The sequence below is a fragment of the Xyrauchen texanus genome, chromosome 46, assembly GCF_025860055.1.
Source record: "Xyrauchen texanus isolate HMW12.3.18 chromosome 46, RBS_HiC_50CHRs, whole genome shotgun sequence".
Classification (NCBI taxonomy): Eukaryota; Metazoa; Chordata; class Actinopteri; order Cypriniformes; family Catostomidae; genus Xyrauchen; species Xyrauchen texanus.
In genome coordinates this window covers 24,293,228-24,309,338 of record NC_068321.1, presented here as the reverse complement: position 1 = coordinate 24,309,338, position 16,111 = coordinate 24,293,228, and the positions used below count along the sequence as shown (strand labels likewise).

Below are 16,111 nucleotides of genomic sequence, written 5' to 3'. Positions count from 1 at the left end.
TATTTTCCCAAACAGTCATATTAGTGGTCTAGAACAGGGGGTTTCGAATCAGTTCACCAAATAGATTCATTCATACTTATTAACTTAAGCCTTCTGTAGGTAGCGAGTAGCAAAAAAATCTACGTTATATGTAATGAGTGAGTCATGTAATAATTTAAGGCCTAAACATACTTCACGCAAGTACGCAGACAGTTGTATACATTACGTGAGCTCTTGCAGTTACAAACATCAGACAACAAGGGGGCAATACATTTTTTCGGTGGGACCACAAAACCAGTGCAGCATCCGAAACCAGGAAAAGGCTGCCTTCAGAGGTTGATTATGGAGGCAGAATGAAAATAAGGTGCTTTTCAAACTGTTCGGAAGCAGCTGTCAGTTAAGCCATTAACTGATTAGGCAGCAAGTCAGTTGCCTACATTTTCGGCCCAGATGTGGTAGATGAGCCAATAGTTGAGGAGTTGGGAGAGACATGGAGAAAAAACACTAGTTTGTTTGAATAGACTGGGGACAAAGAGTAAACTCAAATTGCTTCCTGAGTCCGCCATGACAGTTGTTGATTGAAAGACGGAAATCCCGCTCTAGCGCCCCTTGTGGCAACACTGAGAATGCAGTGAGTACTTGCGTTGGGTTATGAATCGAGCGCGGACACGTTGCGTAGCAAGGTGCGTCAGCGTTCACGTACTTGTGTAGAGTATGTTTGGGTCATTCACGAATTAAAAAATGGAACGTTCACTTAAAAGATTAATTCAAAACCCCATTTTTGTTCACGAATTAATACTTTTAAGCATATACCAATATGTATGCTCAAGTAAAAGCAAAAAAGATAAAACAAAACGAAGTATATTTCACGTGCATGATATCACGTATGTTCTGAGGTGCTTGCTAATGACACTTTAAAACAAAACACTCAATGTTAACAATGACCAGTCATGAATGTTTGAAAACCCCTGACTTAGAATAAAGAGGTCTGTAATATCTGAAGAGAGCTAACTTGTTGGCATTCCCATTCATCTCAATGGCAGTTGATTGGCTGATGCAAAACTCCTGAATTACCAGTTGTGTAATGTGCACGAACCTTTACACTGTACTAACGTACAGAACTTTAACAACATATAGGCATTCAGCTATCAAACCTATTTTGCAGTCAATTCGGACCTCTGCAGTATAAGGCAGTAGCCTATTATTGCATACTGTACCTTGTGTTTACATCTGCCGTGGTTTATATGTGCTCTGTAGTCCTGTGTCCAAAACCAACCACTTTAAAGTCAACATGAAACGCATTTGCAACCCATTTTACTTCCATAATGTGACGTATCGCATAATGTAACTGAAACAGGGAAAAAAACAAAAAAAGCACGTTGGGACTTGATCTGTTGGGAACTGATTGGATCCTCAAATGGTCTGTATGAAACAAGAGTGGAGCCAGATGGTCCAAGGGGGAGTGGTTAAAAAGTTAGAGGGCTTGGTGACATCAAAGGAAAAGGAAAGGGGGAGTGGTTAAAAAGTTAGAGGGCTTGGTGACATCAAAGGAAAAGGAAAGTAATTTAAGAGGCGGAGCAAAAGTACATTTTGATAAAAGATTACAAAGACAGAAGTAATTTAGAAATATGCATTAATAAGGGTCCATTTTCATTTCATGTTGACTTCAATGTTTTAAGAAGATAATATCATTATATTTGTAGTCTACTACATTACATATCTCCGAGGATGTTTTTATTACATTTTAAGAATATAATCTTTATATCCTGGATTGAAAAGTAATCTGTCCAGAGGTTCTCTGCTATAAAGAGGCGCCTTACAACCTGAACTAATAACTACAGCCTATAAACCTAAATTGTGAAAACAATATTATACAATTTCCCTTTATCTTATCAAATAAACAGTGAAGAACAAATAAATCAGAACAGGAAAATACAAGCTGGATTTTTTTAAATCAATAAATAATTTGTACTATATGGAAGCTGTCAACAATGCAGCTCAGTAACATACAAAAAAAATACATATATATCATTAAAATTATTAATCAGAGCATAAGACGACACAATACATGTGTATTGCTTTCATGGAGTCATTGCTTGATCAATGTGTCCAAGTCAAGACACCTGAACAATGTTTTTGTTAAGGAGGTGCAATAGAACTTTCGACTGGAGGTTCCATCGGAAGTGTATCTGGATTTCAGTGGAGTCTGGATCTTCAGTGTTCTGCTAGTGCTTTCTGGCAGTGGTACAGGATGCAGTCTGGGAGAGCAGGCAGAGAAGAGCGCAGCCACACTGCCAGTGCTGCACCGTTCACTCTGCAGTGCAGAAGACAGGGGGCGCCACTGAGCAGACGGCACGCTACAATTCCCTCCGAACCTGACACAACAAATATTAAATACAGTGAAAAAAAATACTTGTTTGTCATTTAATCCAGAGTTTCAAAAATATGTCTTATTCTACAAAAACCAAATTAGCAGAGCTATGCTATCCACATACATTTTATATCTGTCAACAATTTTCTCATTTGTGTCTATTTTTATTTCTCCAAAAGGACCTTTATGAGAAACAACAGAGAAAATATAAATGACCAGTCACCTATAAAAAAAGTAACTGCTGCACTTTTCTCTGGAGTGTATCCACTCCAAATGTACTAGTTAAAAATGCATGAAATGCCACTTATCACTGCTTACCAATGATATCCACAATGTGCAGCTGAAGTGTCTCTTTAACAGCATCTAGTGTGGATCTGAGCGAATCACCAGCATCTGTCAGCAGTTTCAGATTCTGTTTTACATCGTGAGAGAAGGACAGCCACATTTTCCCATATTCCTCTGTGCTTACAATCAAAGGCCTGTGTGTGATAAAGAGAAATAACTTAATTAAAACAAGTTAACTGTACATTATAACACTTTGATGACTAATTAACTGTAAGCATGTCAACTTTTAGATCGGAGTTTTAGTGTGAATGCTCTTTAAAAAAAAGGACACCAAACAAAAACAAACTACACCAAATGAAAAACAAAACAAAAATCAAACAATGCTAAATACACAAAGCAATAAATAAATAAAACCAAACTTAAACAAATAAAAAAACAAACAAAAAGAAAACGAGAACTAAAAACTACACGAAAAAACTAAACAAGCAAACAAAACAAACTACACCAAACAAAAAACTACACTAGACAAAAACCGAACCAAAAAAACACCACAAAAAATGACAAAAATCAAAACAAACACCACCAGACAAAAAACAAACCAAAAACTACACAAAACAAAATTAAAACAAAAGCAAAAACAGAAATAGGCAAAGCAGCATAGATTTATAAGATCCTATTGGTTATCGGTCATAACAACAATTATCGTTTATCAATGATCAATTATCAATATTGGCCAAAATTCATACAATGGTGCATGTCTATTTTTATAAACACTTTTTTATTATTATTTGTTTTAAATTAAATTCTACAACGTTAAATCAATCATGAGTTTCAGACAGTACCTGATAAAGTCAGCGGTGGAGAGCGTCCCAGAGAACACGAGTGTGTTGGTGTGTCCTGGCTGTGTTTGGTAAGAGACAGTCCCAGTAAAGGACACCTGTGTTTGAGGGTCGTTCATCAGCAAAGTGTAATGACACACTGACGTACTGTTCTCCTCCAAATAGTCCATCACATTCCCTCTCAAACTTGCCGTCTTTCAGAGAAGAGTTTACACACAAAACAAAAGAACAATTCTGAATTTAATATTCAGGTTCAGTGGCTTTTACTACTTACTGCCTAATATTGTAAGTAGATATTGCATTGACCATTAAAAACACATATTGTATACCACTACAATACATATGAAACATTGTACACACCTCTAGCTCTACACAGGTCAGCTGCACAGCAACATCTTTGATTGTAGTTTCTGTACAGTTAGAAATAAATATCACAAGCAGCAAAGCTTCGTCTTTAAACACACGACAGAATGAGAGAGACAGGCTGGGGTCAGAGGTCAAGCTGATGACATCAGAATGAGGTAGGTCTTTCAGGTCAGAGGGTATCAGTGTGGATAGATCTGAAACCACAGATGTAGGATATCTATCCTGTTGTTTGTTGGGCCGCACTAGAACCATATCGCTGCCCAATATTTGAGATGTGTTAGCATGTCTGTCTGCTTCCATGGAAACGGTGTCTTTGTTTTGTCCAAGGCCATTGGTTTGGCTGTGATTGGCTGTCGCAGATTTAGGTGCGAGGTCAAAACAGGAAATTGTAGTGGCGGGCTCCTCCTCCAGCAGGTTGCCATACAGGAAGCTGTCGGCTGTGTTGCGTGATGAGTGGGAGGACTCAGACGACTTCTCGCTGGTGCCTGACGATGATGATGAGTCATGTAGGCGTGGCTTTCTTCTAAAGCGAGGAGGAGGGGCTTCCGATTTTCCTAGCTGAAAGAAAACCATTAGCACAGGAAATGAAGCTAAGCATTGCAAAAAAACATTTTCTTCTCACGTGTTGTATCAGAAAATGTATCTTTAATAAATACATTTTTACTTAACCCATTATTGTATTGTTTTTAGCATCAATCTGACTCAAATTTATTACATTTATGCTAAAAGCTACAATATGTAACTGTATTTTGTACTGCCAATGTGTGAACGGCTTGTAATGCAACTTAATAAATTAGCAAAACCCAGACTACCTAGGTTGCCTTGTGTATATCAGTATGCTATGTTAGCTGATAAGTAGTTTTAGTTTAGTCTCAAAGTTTATGGTTAAATATTTAATTATACGACCTCATCTGTCAGCATGATGCCGGTGAATCACGTTCGGTCTCTTTATAAGTTACGTCACTGTTTTGGATGCTCTCCCGCTCGCGTTCCTATGGTGTGTGTGCGTGAGCACGAGCAACAGGTAGCTGGCTGCAGTTCACTTAATGGCCACAGGGGTCATTGATAACAAGAGTTTCTGAATCTAACATACGACACCTTTAAGAAAAAAAATAAATAAAATAAGCAAAAAAACTTGTTTGAATTGTGTTTTATTTTTATATTGTTTTCTAAGTTTTGGGGAAAAAATTCTTCCATTTTGTTATAATTTTCTGTTTTATGGTTTGTTTGTTTTAGTTTTTTTATTTCTATTCGTTTTTTGTTTTTTTTCTCGATCTCAGGACGGTTACACTACTTGACATTTTTGGCCCAAAAATATCTAAATGATTCAGAAATTTCAATTTCAAACAGGTATATATATACACACACTCACACACACACTCACACACTCACACACACACTCACTCACACACTCACTCACACACACACACACACACTCACTCACACACTCACTCACACACTCACACACACACTCACTCACACACACACTCACTCACACACACACTCACTCACACACACACTCACTCACACACACACTCACTCACACACTCACTCACACACTCACTCACACACTCACTCACACACTCACTCACACACTCACTCACACACTCACACACTCACTCACACACACACTCACACACTCACACACACACACACACTCACACACTCACTCACACACTCACTCACACACTCACTCACACACTCACTCACACACTCACTCACACACTCACTCACACACTCACTCACTCACACACTCACTCACTCACTCACACACTCACTCACACACTCACACACTCACACACTCACACACACTCACACACTCACTCACACACTCACTCACACACTCATTCATTGCTCTAGACATTACTTTTTTTTTTAATAAAATGCTATTAAAAATACTATTCTCACCAGAGACATGGAGCTCTGGGCCCCTAAACCAACAAATAAAGACGACGCCAGCTGCTGTTTCTCCTGGTTTTGCTGCAAGGGCTCCGGCTCTGGCATCTCTGCTGCCCCCTGCTGTATAGGGGCCAGAACTGCAGCGCCAGACTCTTCCACTGGAGGTGCTATTCCTGTTGTTTCTTTCTGAGGCAAATAACCATCTTTCCCCCACACTCTCTTTACCCCTTCAAAAATCAGTGTACTGGAACTAAAACAAGACATACAGTTAGAATACAAATTCTCAACACATATGAGGTTACAGCATGTTTCTGTGTCATGTGCCAGTCCACAGGTACTCACCCTGCCTTCTGCAAGAGTTCTGTGCTGTTGTCCGACAGTTCTGAAGTGACGGACGGTAGTTTGGGAGATTGTCTGTCAGTGATGCTACACAATGATAAACTTACAGGAAGGGAAAAAACGTACGGCTCCAGACTCAATGCTGATCAGAGAAAAACACAATCAACCACAATCCTGTTATGTTGTATAATATTGGTACAGTTTAGAGAAAGAATATTCAGCACAAATGCTGTATATTGTGGGTTAACTTGTCCTATAATAACAGCTTTACCTCTCTCCTCACACAACTCTTCATGTCTCTGATGAGGAGGTTTATATGGAGCAGCTCCTGCAGCCAGCGCCTCTGACACAAACCCATCCAGAAACGACAGAGAGGAGTCAACCTAGTGTATATAAAACACACAAACACAAGTTGATTTGACTGTATTTGAGAGGACATATCATACACCTCATGGTGATTCAATATTTGCTATACTCTACCCCTAACCCTCAAATCTGTAGCTATCAAGCAAAACATGATATGTCTTTCAAATAAGCGAGGACTGCTGAAAATCTCCTTACAAGTTATATCTGCTTTGTTCACTGCAGTTACCTCCATGCTGTCCCAGGTGGCTCCACGGGGCAGTGCCCACCCATGAATCTGCGAGTCCTGGCTGAGGAGACGTAGCTCATGGGCCTGCTGACGGAGAACCGTGTCCTGTGAGGACGAGAGACTCTCAGACAGGTCCAGAATCAGGTCTGTGTGGCCCTCACAAAGCTTGGTGAGAGCAGACAGAAGCCAGACCCGCGTCTCCGAGCTCACCCTTCTATGATCCAGTAGTTTCGTTAGTAGACGAATGACTTCTCGCTGGTCCAGATCCTCTTGGAGGTGCGAGTATTCGCCAAGAACCTGAACGCATACAGAGGTGTACAAATATTATTCCCTGGATTTTCAGAATCTGGGTAAAGTTATATCCAATACAGGGATTAAAGGGTTTTGTTGTTACAATGAAGGTGTAAAATTGGCTATAACTTAACACAGAAAAGTTTAGTAAGTGATTTAATTACACTAAAACCATGTTTACATGTATAATATTGACGTCTTGTGACTATACTTTGTATTATGTATATTGGTGTATTGTGTATTATGGCTTTTATGGACTTACCAAAAAGAGTCTATTGGAGTAGTGTGTGTTTCGGTAGTTTTAGGTGGAATTTATAGAAATTATCCAAGACTTAGTTCACTTGTAATAGTGACACGAGATATATAGATAAGACACACACAGTGTTTTTAGCTTTCCTTTTAATAAAAAATAAATTATCCGTTTTGAGAAGAACATGCTATGGATAAATGGTGTCACTCCTCATTCCCACATAAACTTGGATGACATCATCAAGAACACCTACATATGCTATAAGGTAAATTAAAGGAATATTCCAGGTTCAATACAAGTTAAGCTCAATCGGCAGCATTTGTGGCATAATGTTGATCACCACAAAACAAATAATGACTCATCCCTTTTCGTTTAAAGCAAAAATCTGGGTTACAGTGAGGCACTTACAATGGAAGTCAATGGGGCCAATTATTGAAGGGTTTAAAAAGGCAGAAATGTGAAGCTTTTAATTATATAGAAGCACTTAAAATGTATTTTTCTGATAAAACTTGTGAATTATTTGCACTGTAAAGTTGTTCAATTTTGTAAAATTGCATAAACTTACATTGACAGAATGCTCTATCTAGCTGAATGTCTATATAACCATCAAGCAGAAAACTTTTTAAAACTAGTTGAAACCAGGCTTTGTCAAGCCAACATCAAAGTTTGTCTAAATTACTGTAAGCATATAAACTACACCGATCAGCCACAACATTAAACCACCTGCCTAATATTGTGTAGTTCCCCCTCGTGCCACCAAAACAGCACCAACCCGCACCTCAGAATAGCACAATTGTACAGAGTGGTTATCAGAGTTACCATAGACTTTCTGTCAGCTCAAACCAGTCTGGCCATTATCCGTTGACCTCTCTCATCAACAAGGCATTTCCGTCCACAGAACTGCCGCTCACTGGATGTTTTTTGTTTATGGCACCATTCGGAGTAAATTCAGGAGCTTCAGTTAATGTTCACATCAACCATCGCAATGGGGAAAAAACGTGGACCGTGGCATGATTGTTGGTGCCAGATGGGCTGGTTTGAGTTGTTGATGCGAGAGGTCAACGGAGAATGGCCAGACTGGTTCGAACTGACAAAGTCTACGGCAACTCTTCTATTCTGAGATGCGGGTTGGCGCTGTTTTGGCGGCATGAGGGGGACCTATACAATATTAGGCAGGTGGTTTTAATGTTGTGGCAATAGCACACATAAATACAGAGCGATGCATTAAAAATGTGTCCAAAACGAGGTCTCTTATCTGATGGCATAATTTTGCTGCCCACAGAATTTGTCTAAGAAACACCTAAAAATGCTTGTCGGCAGCTTACTAGAGTTTTTACACGAGTCAATAGGTCCCCAGAAAATTACATGACCGCGTGTAAAGTCGCAGAACATTGTACATACCCAACTCATGACCTGTAGAAAGCGCTGTGGCAGATGAGAACAATCTCCATTCAGTAGGGTCAGATATGAGTCGACAGCATACAGTCGTAACTGCTCGTCCTCCTCCATCGACTCTGAGCCTGAGTAAACAAACCCAAACCTTTACAAATTTTACAAAATGCAGCATCTACTTCAGTTTACAGCACCCTGTTTCTGTATTAGTGGCCCAACTGTATTTCTCATTCACCTTCTGCCATAATTCGAAGGAAGTTGTTTGGGACGTCCTGTTGCAACAGGTCTCCTCCGATGGAAAAAACATCATTCATCGTCTGAATGAACCACGAGTTATCTGGAGCAAACGTACAGGACTTATATAGGAACATATACTGTAAAGTATAATCATTTATACTTATCACTATAACATAATCATTTCAACTCAAAATGCCATGCCTATTTATTGTAAAAAAGGACTTAAATATTGATCTGTTTCACACTCACAACTATCATATCTCTTCTGAAGACATGGATTTAACCACAGGATTCTTATGGATTACTTTTATGCTGCCTTTATGTGCATTTTAGACCTTCAAAAATCTGGCCACCTTTCACTTGTATTGTATGGACCTACAGAGCAGAGATATTCTTCTAAAATGTGTTGTTTGTGTTCAGCAGAAGAAAGAAAGTCATACACATCTGGGATGGCATGAGGGTGAGTAAATGATGAGAGATTTTTCATTTTAGGGTGAACTATCCCTTTAAGAAAAAGGATATTTCTCAGCTAGCTCTGCAACTTTTCCAACGAGGTGGATGACGGTGTGGTCATCGTTACAGAGGCGCAGGAAGTCCAACATCTTCTCCACAATCACCATCACATTCTGAGCGTTTGTGATCCTGAACAAAAGCTCCAGAGTCTGAGAGACAAATGAAATGAAATGAGAGCCGATCACACCAAACACATTTTTGCATCCGCCTGCACTGTTTTTCAATGTAAACACGTGCTAGATGGACGTTTTTGACTACTGACCTCTGTTTTTTCAGCTGTCTTGTGCAGGAGCGCAATGTTTTTAAATTATTTTTTTAAAAATACCCCTCAAGGGGCCTGGGTAGCTCAGCGAGCATTGACGCTAACTTCCACTCCTGGAGTCGTGAGTTCTAATCCAGGGCGTGCTGAGTGACTCCAGCCAGGTCTCCTAAGCAACCAAATTGAAACGGTTGCTAGGGAGGGTAGAGTCACATGGGGTAACCTCCTCGTGGTCGCGATTAGTGGTTCTCGCTCTCAATGGGGCGCGTGGGGAGTTGTGCGTGGATTGTGGAGAGTAGCATGAGCCTCCACATGCTACGAGTCTCCGTGTTGTCACAAAAAATGAGCCACACGATAAGATGACGCAGATTGACGGTCTCAGAAGTGGAGGCAACTGAGACTTGTACTCCGCCACCTGGATTAAGTTAAACGCGCCACCACGAGGACCTACTGAGGAATGGGAATTGGGCATTCCAATTTGGAAGAAAAGTGGATAAAAAAAAATACAAAATGCACCTCAAAACACCTGCGTTCTGTTCCATTCGCTGCTAAGTGTCCTGCTGTTTGCAGCGCAATAACGCATTTTGTCTGAACAGACCCTCATTCTCTCAGGTTTACGAAGTCAGAAGTGTTGCTCTATTAATAAGCTTGTTATGCCTTAAAACTCTGCCTTAAAAGAGTCCTGTTGTAGTACCTCTCTCTTAATCGTGAAATCTGAGTGGTCCAGACACTCTATAATGGTCATCTGATGCTGCAGAGCCAGTTTAGCATCATGCTGGACAACGTACGTCAAAGCTTTCAAACCTGGAAAACACAGATGCATTTAAGGGGAAGAAGCAGTGTGAAACAAAACTATCTAAGAAAACAATGAAAACAGAAAGGCAGGACTTTTACCTAGATATTTAAGGTTGATCTTTGGAGAAAGAACAAAATTTCCAATGCATCTCGCAGCTTTTTCCAACAGCTCAGCTTTTGGTTGTATGGTGTAGACGGCCTTCACACACTCATATAGAATTGCTGGAAGAGAGATGACATGTTAGATGCATTGATTTGGATTATAAATCACCATTTAGCCCTGTAGAAAAGTTCAAGTATGGACAATTTACCATAAGTAATGTTGTGATTCATTTCAGCTCTTCGCAAAGACTCATCCAGAACTTCATACATCAGTTCACTGGTGCTGAAAATGTAAAAACAAATATTACATTTACATTTTGGGGGGTTATGATATGGTAGTATGTCCAAACAATGGCACACATCTTGAGTTTATCCTCAAAAGTATGTATTTCCCAATCATCAGGCAAGTACACACTAAGTGTGCAGTGTAAGTATGGGAATATCCTGTGATTAGCATAGCGGTGGCGTCTATGGTGGCCCGTCAGTACCTTTGGTCCTCTCTCCCAAGCAGTGAGAGGATTCGGAGTAACTGGATCTGCAGCCACGGTGCTGGAACATTGTGATAATTAAAATCTATCGGGAGTTTACCCCCCACCACCTGCTTCAGGATGGTCACAAAACTGCCTGTCAGGTCCTTATAGCTGTCTGGATTCTCCTAGAAAAACAGAAAAAGTCTGAAAAAGGTGTCACTGTTAAGTTATTCAGAAATACATAAAAAATTCAAGGCTCTGTAATTTTAAAATAAGAGTCTAAAGGGGCGCTAGAGGGGGTACTGCCCCCTTAAACTTCTGACGCCCCGGTCCAACACAAAACACGATAGAGGGGGACAAGCCCAAGCAAAATGATCAAGTCTGAGCACCTCCCGGTCCGAAATAAAAAGAGATAAAAAGTCGCCCACCCTAAAGATCACATCCTTTTACCTGTATTGTCTTTATTATTCTGGATAAATATGATTGGATCTTTTTCATGAATACAAAGCTACTATTTGGAAACACTGTCTGTGCAATGTAGCAAAGCTAAATCGAAATACTGACACATAATTACAGTCTCTATAGCCAAGAAACGTTTAAAAGACCAACCCTGATCAGTTGAAGGTAAATGTGTAAGGATGATGTCATGACGCCTGGATCTTTATCGCACAGTGCCTTCCGGAACTTGCCGTGAATGTGCTGGACTTGATTCGGAGCGATCAGGTAGAACTTATACAACGCTAGGACAGCTTTCCTCCTAATGATTTCCCTTAGAAAGGAAGAAAAGAAGCTATTAAATGGCATTCAGACATTTGTGTGTATAGGTACAGGAGGGAATCTTACTTTGGATGTGACAGTTTCTCCTCCACCAGAGGAAGCACAGCAGGTATCATGTCTTTGGGAAACACCTGAGCGACAACAGTCAAAGCCATGCACACTTCAATGAGGTTGGTGCTCTGAAGATCCTGCGCAGAAGAGAACACATTTTGCTTAAATATGAGATAATCAGTTACATAATTAAGGCAATTCGTTTATTATAAGTAAGTAATGAGGTTATAAGAATTTAAGAAGCAAACACACCTTTAATACTGTGTTTACGAGCAGTAACAACAATTCGTGGCCCTCACTAAGGAAAAGGGACACTGCAAGGTAACCTGGGAGCACAAAAAAGTAACACAAATCATATAGATTTAGACCTGTCTGTGAAACGCTTCCTGTGACAAAAACAACAAGAAAGTCATGATTTTTCTCCTCATATTTTTGTCGTCTTTATGAAAAATATATTCTCAAGTAATGACAATAAGGAAATAAAAATTATTTTATATACAGTGTAACACTTTACAATGATGTTGTATTCATTCAAATGACTTAGTATAATAAGTTAACATGAACTAATCATGAAAAATATTTAACTTTGGTTAATAATCGTTTTATTTTATTTTTTTATAAAATATGTTTTGCACTGTTGGTGACCTGTTTGTCCAGCACATAAGATCATTTTTAGAAGTTAATGTTACACACCGATTCCCCTTAAATACCATCTGGGGTCGTAGCATATACTAAAACATTTTTAAAACTAAAAGTCGTATATGCTAACATTAGTTAATGCAACATGAATTAACAATGAACAATTGCACTTTCATAAATTAACATTAACCAAGATTAATAACTACTGTTAAAATACATTATTCATTTTTTCTTCATGATAACTAATGCATTAACTAATGTTAACAAATACGACCTTATTTTAAAGAGTTATGTATATTGTTTTTATTGAATATTTATTAAAATTACAATTTAATAATTTTGATATATATTATTACCTGCTATAATATTAAAATGTAGATAATAATAATATTTGAATTAATATATATATATATATATATAATTATATTCGATTTACATTTTAAAACATGCATTATGCACTTCCTAAACAAGCCAAGTGGCCAGTAACTCACAATAAACAAAACAATAACATTTATTTACATACCAAAACACAATTTTTATGGCATTTGCCTGGCCGGTGTTCATTTTGGACCCTGTATATACTGTATATATATTGTACTATTAAATGAAGCATGCTAGAATTGAAAATGTGCTGTGAACGTACCCACTCTCTTCTCCAGGACGCCGCCCTGCTGGGCCAGTTTGATGGCGTGGATGTACGTGAACGAGGCTTCGTAGCCCAACATCTCACAGTACATGGCACGCACCATGATCTCTCTCATCTGCTTCTGTTTGCACATTCACACACACACACTGGGGTCAAACAAACAGATTTTAACAGTGATGACTGTCATATTTGTATTTGTATCACTCACCATGGTGGTGTTGGGTGATGACACCTGCTCTTTCATGGCTGTCAGCTCCTGCTTAATAAGGTTCTCTTCCTCCTATGAGATGACATTGAAGTAGAATAAAATAGATGTTGCCTTAAAATAAAAGCATTGCATCCTTTTCTACCACACCCACCCATGTGTTAAAATACAGTATAATGCAGTCAAGCACTGCAAAATACGTCAGGAGTTACACAGTCAGGCTAGGTCTAACTCTAGGGACAATATGATTCATGAACGTCTTCCAAGGGTAAGAATGTTCTTATTATAAGAAATGTATAAAAAAGCATTTAGCTATAAATGTTGATGGTTTAAGAAAAAAATATAACATTCTTAAGATGTCTTTTTCGTGATTACAAAATATATATATATTTTTTTAATTCTTAAGTTAGAAAATGAGAAACATTTTATTCTTAAATATGTTTTGTGAACCAGACCCCATTTCTGTAATATTGTTTAAATATTTATATGTCAGTGTCAGCTCTATAATGCTATTATAATGCACATATATAGTACTGTATATATATATATGCGCATTATAGAGCTTATATTATAATATTCGATACATATACACTGGTGGCCAAAAGTTTGGAATAATGGACAGATTTTGCTCTTATGGAAATAAATGGGTACTTTTATTCACCAAAGTGGCATTCAACTGATCACAATGTTTGTCAGGACATTAATAATGTGAAAAATTACTTTTACAATCAAGAAAAAACTATTCAAAATTACTTCAAAGCATTCTAATGAAATAATCCTCGATGTGCAGCAATGACAGATTTACAGATCTTTGTTATTCTAGCAGTCAGTTTGTCCAGATACGCAGGTGACCTTTCACCCCACACTTCCTGTAGCACTTGACCTTTCACCCCACACTTCCTGTAGCACTTGACCTTTCACCCCACACTTCCTGCAGCACTTGCCATAGATGTGACTGTCTTCTCGGGTACTTCTCACACACCTTACAGTCTAGCTGATCCCACAAAAGCTCAATGAGGTTCAGATCCGTAACACTCTTTTCCAATTATCTGTTGTGCAATGTCTGTGTTTCTTTGCCCACTCAAACCTTTTCTTTTTGTTTTTCTGTTTCAAAAGTGTCTTTTTCTTTGCAGTTCTTCCCATAAGTCCTCCTGAGTCTTCTCTTTACTGTTGTACATGAAACTGGTGTTGAGCATGTAGAATTCAATGAAGCTGTCAGCATGTGAGGCGTCTATTTCTCAAACTAGAGACTCTGATGTACTTATCCTCTTGTTTAGTTGCACATCTGGTCTTCCACATCTCTTTCTGTCCTTGTTAGAGACAGTTGTGCTTTATCTTTGAAGACTGTAGTGACACCTTTGTATGAATTTCAAGCATTGTATAGATTCATTCCTCAAAACAATGATTGACTGATGAGTTTCTAGAGAAAGCTGTTTCTTTTTTTTGCCATTTTTGACCTAATATTGACCTTAAGATATGCCAGTCTATCGCATACAGTGGCAACTCAAAAATAATGTTAAGCTTCATTTAATGATGCAAATAGTTTTCAGCTGTGTTTGATATAATGGCAAGTGATTTTCTAGTACCAAATGATCATTTTAGCATGATTACTCAAGGATAAGGTGTTGGAGTGATGCTGCTGGCTACTTTTTTCAAATGGTGTTTTTACATCAGTAATGTCCTCCTGACTATAATTTGTGATCAATTGAATGCCACTTTCGTGAATTAAAGTACCAATTTCCTTCTGAATCAGCAAAATCTGTACATTATTCCAAACTTTTGGCCTTTAGTGTATGCTAAAATAATTTTGTTCCTCATATTTTAGTTTTAAAAATCATATTTTCATTAATAATTATTATTTATTTTTTAATTACAGTATAATACTGCACACACACACACACACACACACACACACACACACACACATATATATATATTACTGTATTATATATTAAATTATAAAAATTTACACAAATGTTTTTATTTCCTTTATTGTTTATTAACGTCACACACACACACACACACACACACACACACACACACACACACACACACACACACACATATATATACTTTACTGTCAAGATTTTTGAACTTTTAAATGACTCCATTTGCTTACTGCAATTAATACATTATTTTTGTCATGTCATCTACCTACATTTTACTGACAGTACCTACATGTAATTTGACAGTTGTTATTTTATAAATGTATATATATATTAATAACTCACATGTTTAGACGTCAGCTCAGTGATGCTTTTGATCAGTTGTTTTAATCTGTTGGTGATTTTTGCAGCTCCAGTTTGTGAATCAAATAAACCGGGCAGAGCAGTAAGGGTTTTCTCCACAACATCACTCATTTCAGCACATAAACACAGAGAATAATACTACTGTTCTATAAAACACTGACAAGACCCTAAAAACACATTAAAGTACACTACAGGAGGAATAATGTCTACACTACACTCACAACACTCTGTATAAAAACACAAACACGAGCCATCATGACAAGACTCTCACCGCATACAGGAAGTGCGCTGCTGTTTTTCAAAATAAAAGTCCTCAACGCGCTCTTAAAGGGATACGTCACTAAAAAAATGAATAAATGTGAAGGAAAATGAATGGTGACTGGCGTAAACATTCTACCTTACATCTCCTTTTGTTTTACCACCAGAGAGAATGTCATATGGGTTTGTAACAACATAAGGTAGAATAAATGATGACATGAACTGTATAATTTACATGAACAATCGCTTTAAAACAACAGCAAAAGTACCATAAAAGTGGTTTATTTGAGTTTTGTCATATTCCAAA

At 38.2% G+C, this 16,111-nt stretch overlaps 1 protein-coding gene across 1 annotated transcript; it reads right to left on the bottom strand.

The window, feature by feature from the left end:
• Window positions 1-1,705: 1,705 nt before the first annotated feature.
• On the bottom strand, window positions 1,706-15,801 carry ap4e1 (adaptor related protein complex 4 subunit epsilon 1). Its single transcript, XM_052119424.1, has 21 exons — window positions 15,529-15,801; window positions 13,301-13,372; window positions 13,090-13,213; window positions 12,060-12,133; window positions 11,823-11,944; window positions 11,589-11,748; window positions 10,998-11,164; window positions 10,719-10,792; window positions 10,507-10,629; window positions 10,307-10,416; window positions 9,363-9,502; window positions 8,839-8,951; window positions 8,613-8,731; window positions 6,671-6,967; window positions 6,350-6,461; window positions 6,082-6,220; window positions 5,749-5,989; window positions 3,835-4,398; window positions 3,478-3,668; window positions 2,669-2,829; window positions 1,706-2,354 (listed from the first exon to the last, which is right to left on the bottom strand). Exons 1-21 carry the CDS (start codon window positions 15,655-15,657, stop codon window positions 2,194-2,196), a joined length of 3,393 nt encoding a protein of 1,130 aa, XP_051975384.1. The 5' UTR covers window positions 15,658-15,801; the 3' UTR covers window positions 1,706-2,193.
• Between the last annotated feature and the right edge of the window lie 310 nt (window positions 15,802-16,111).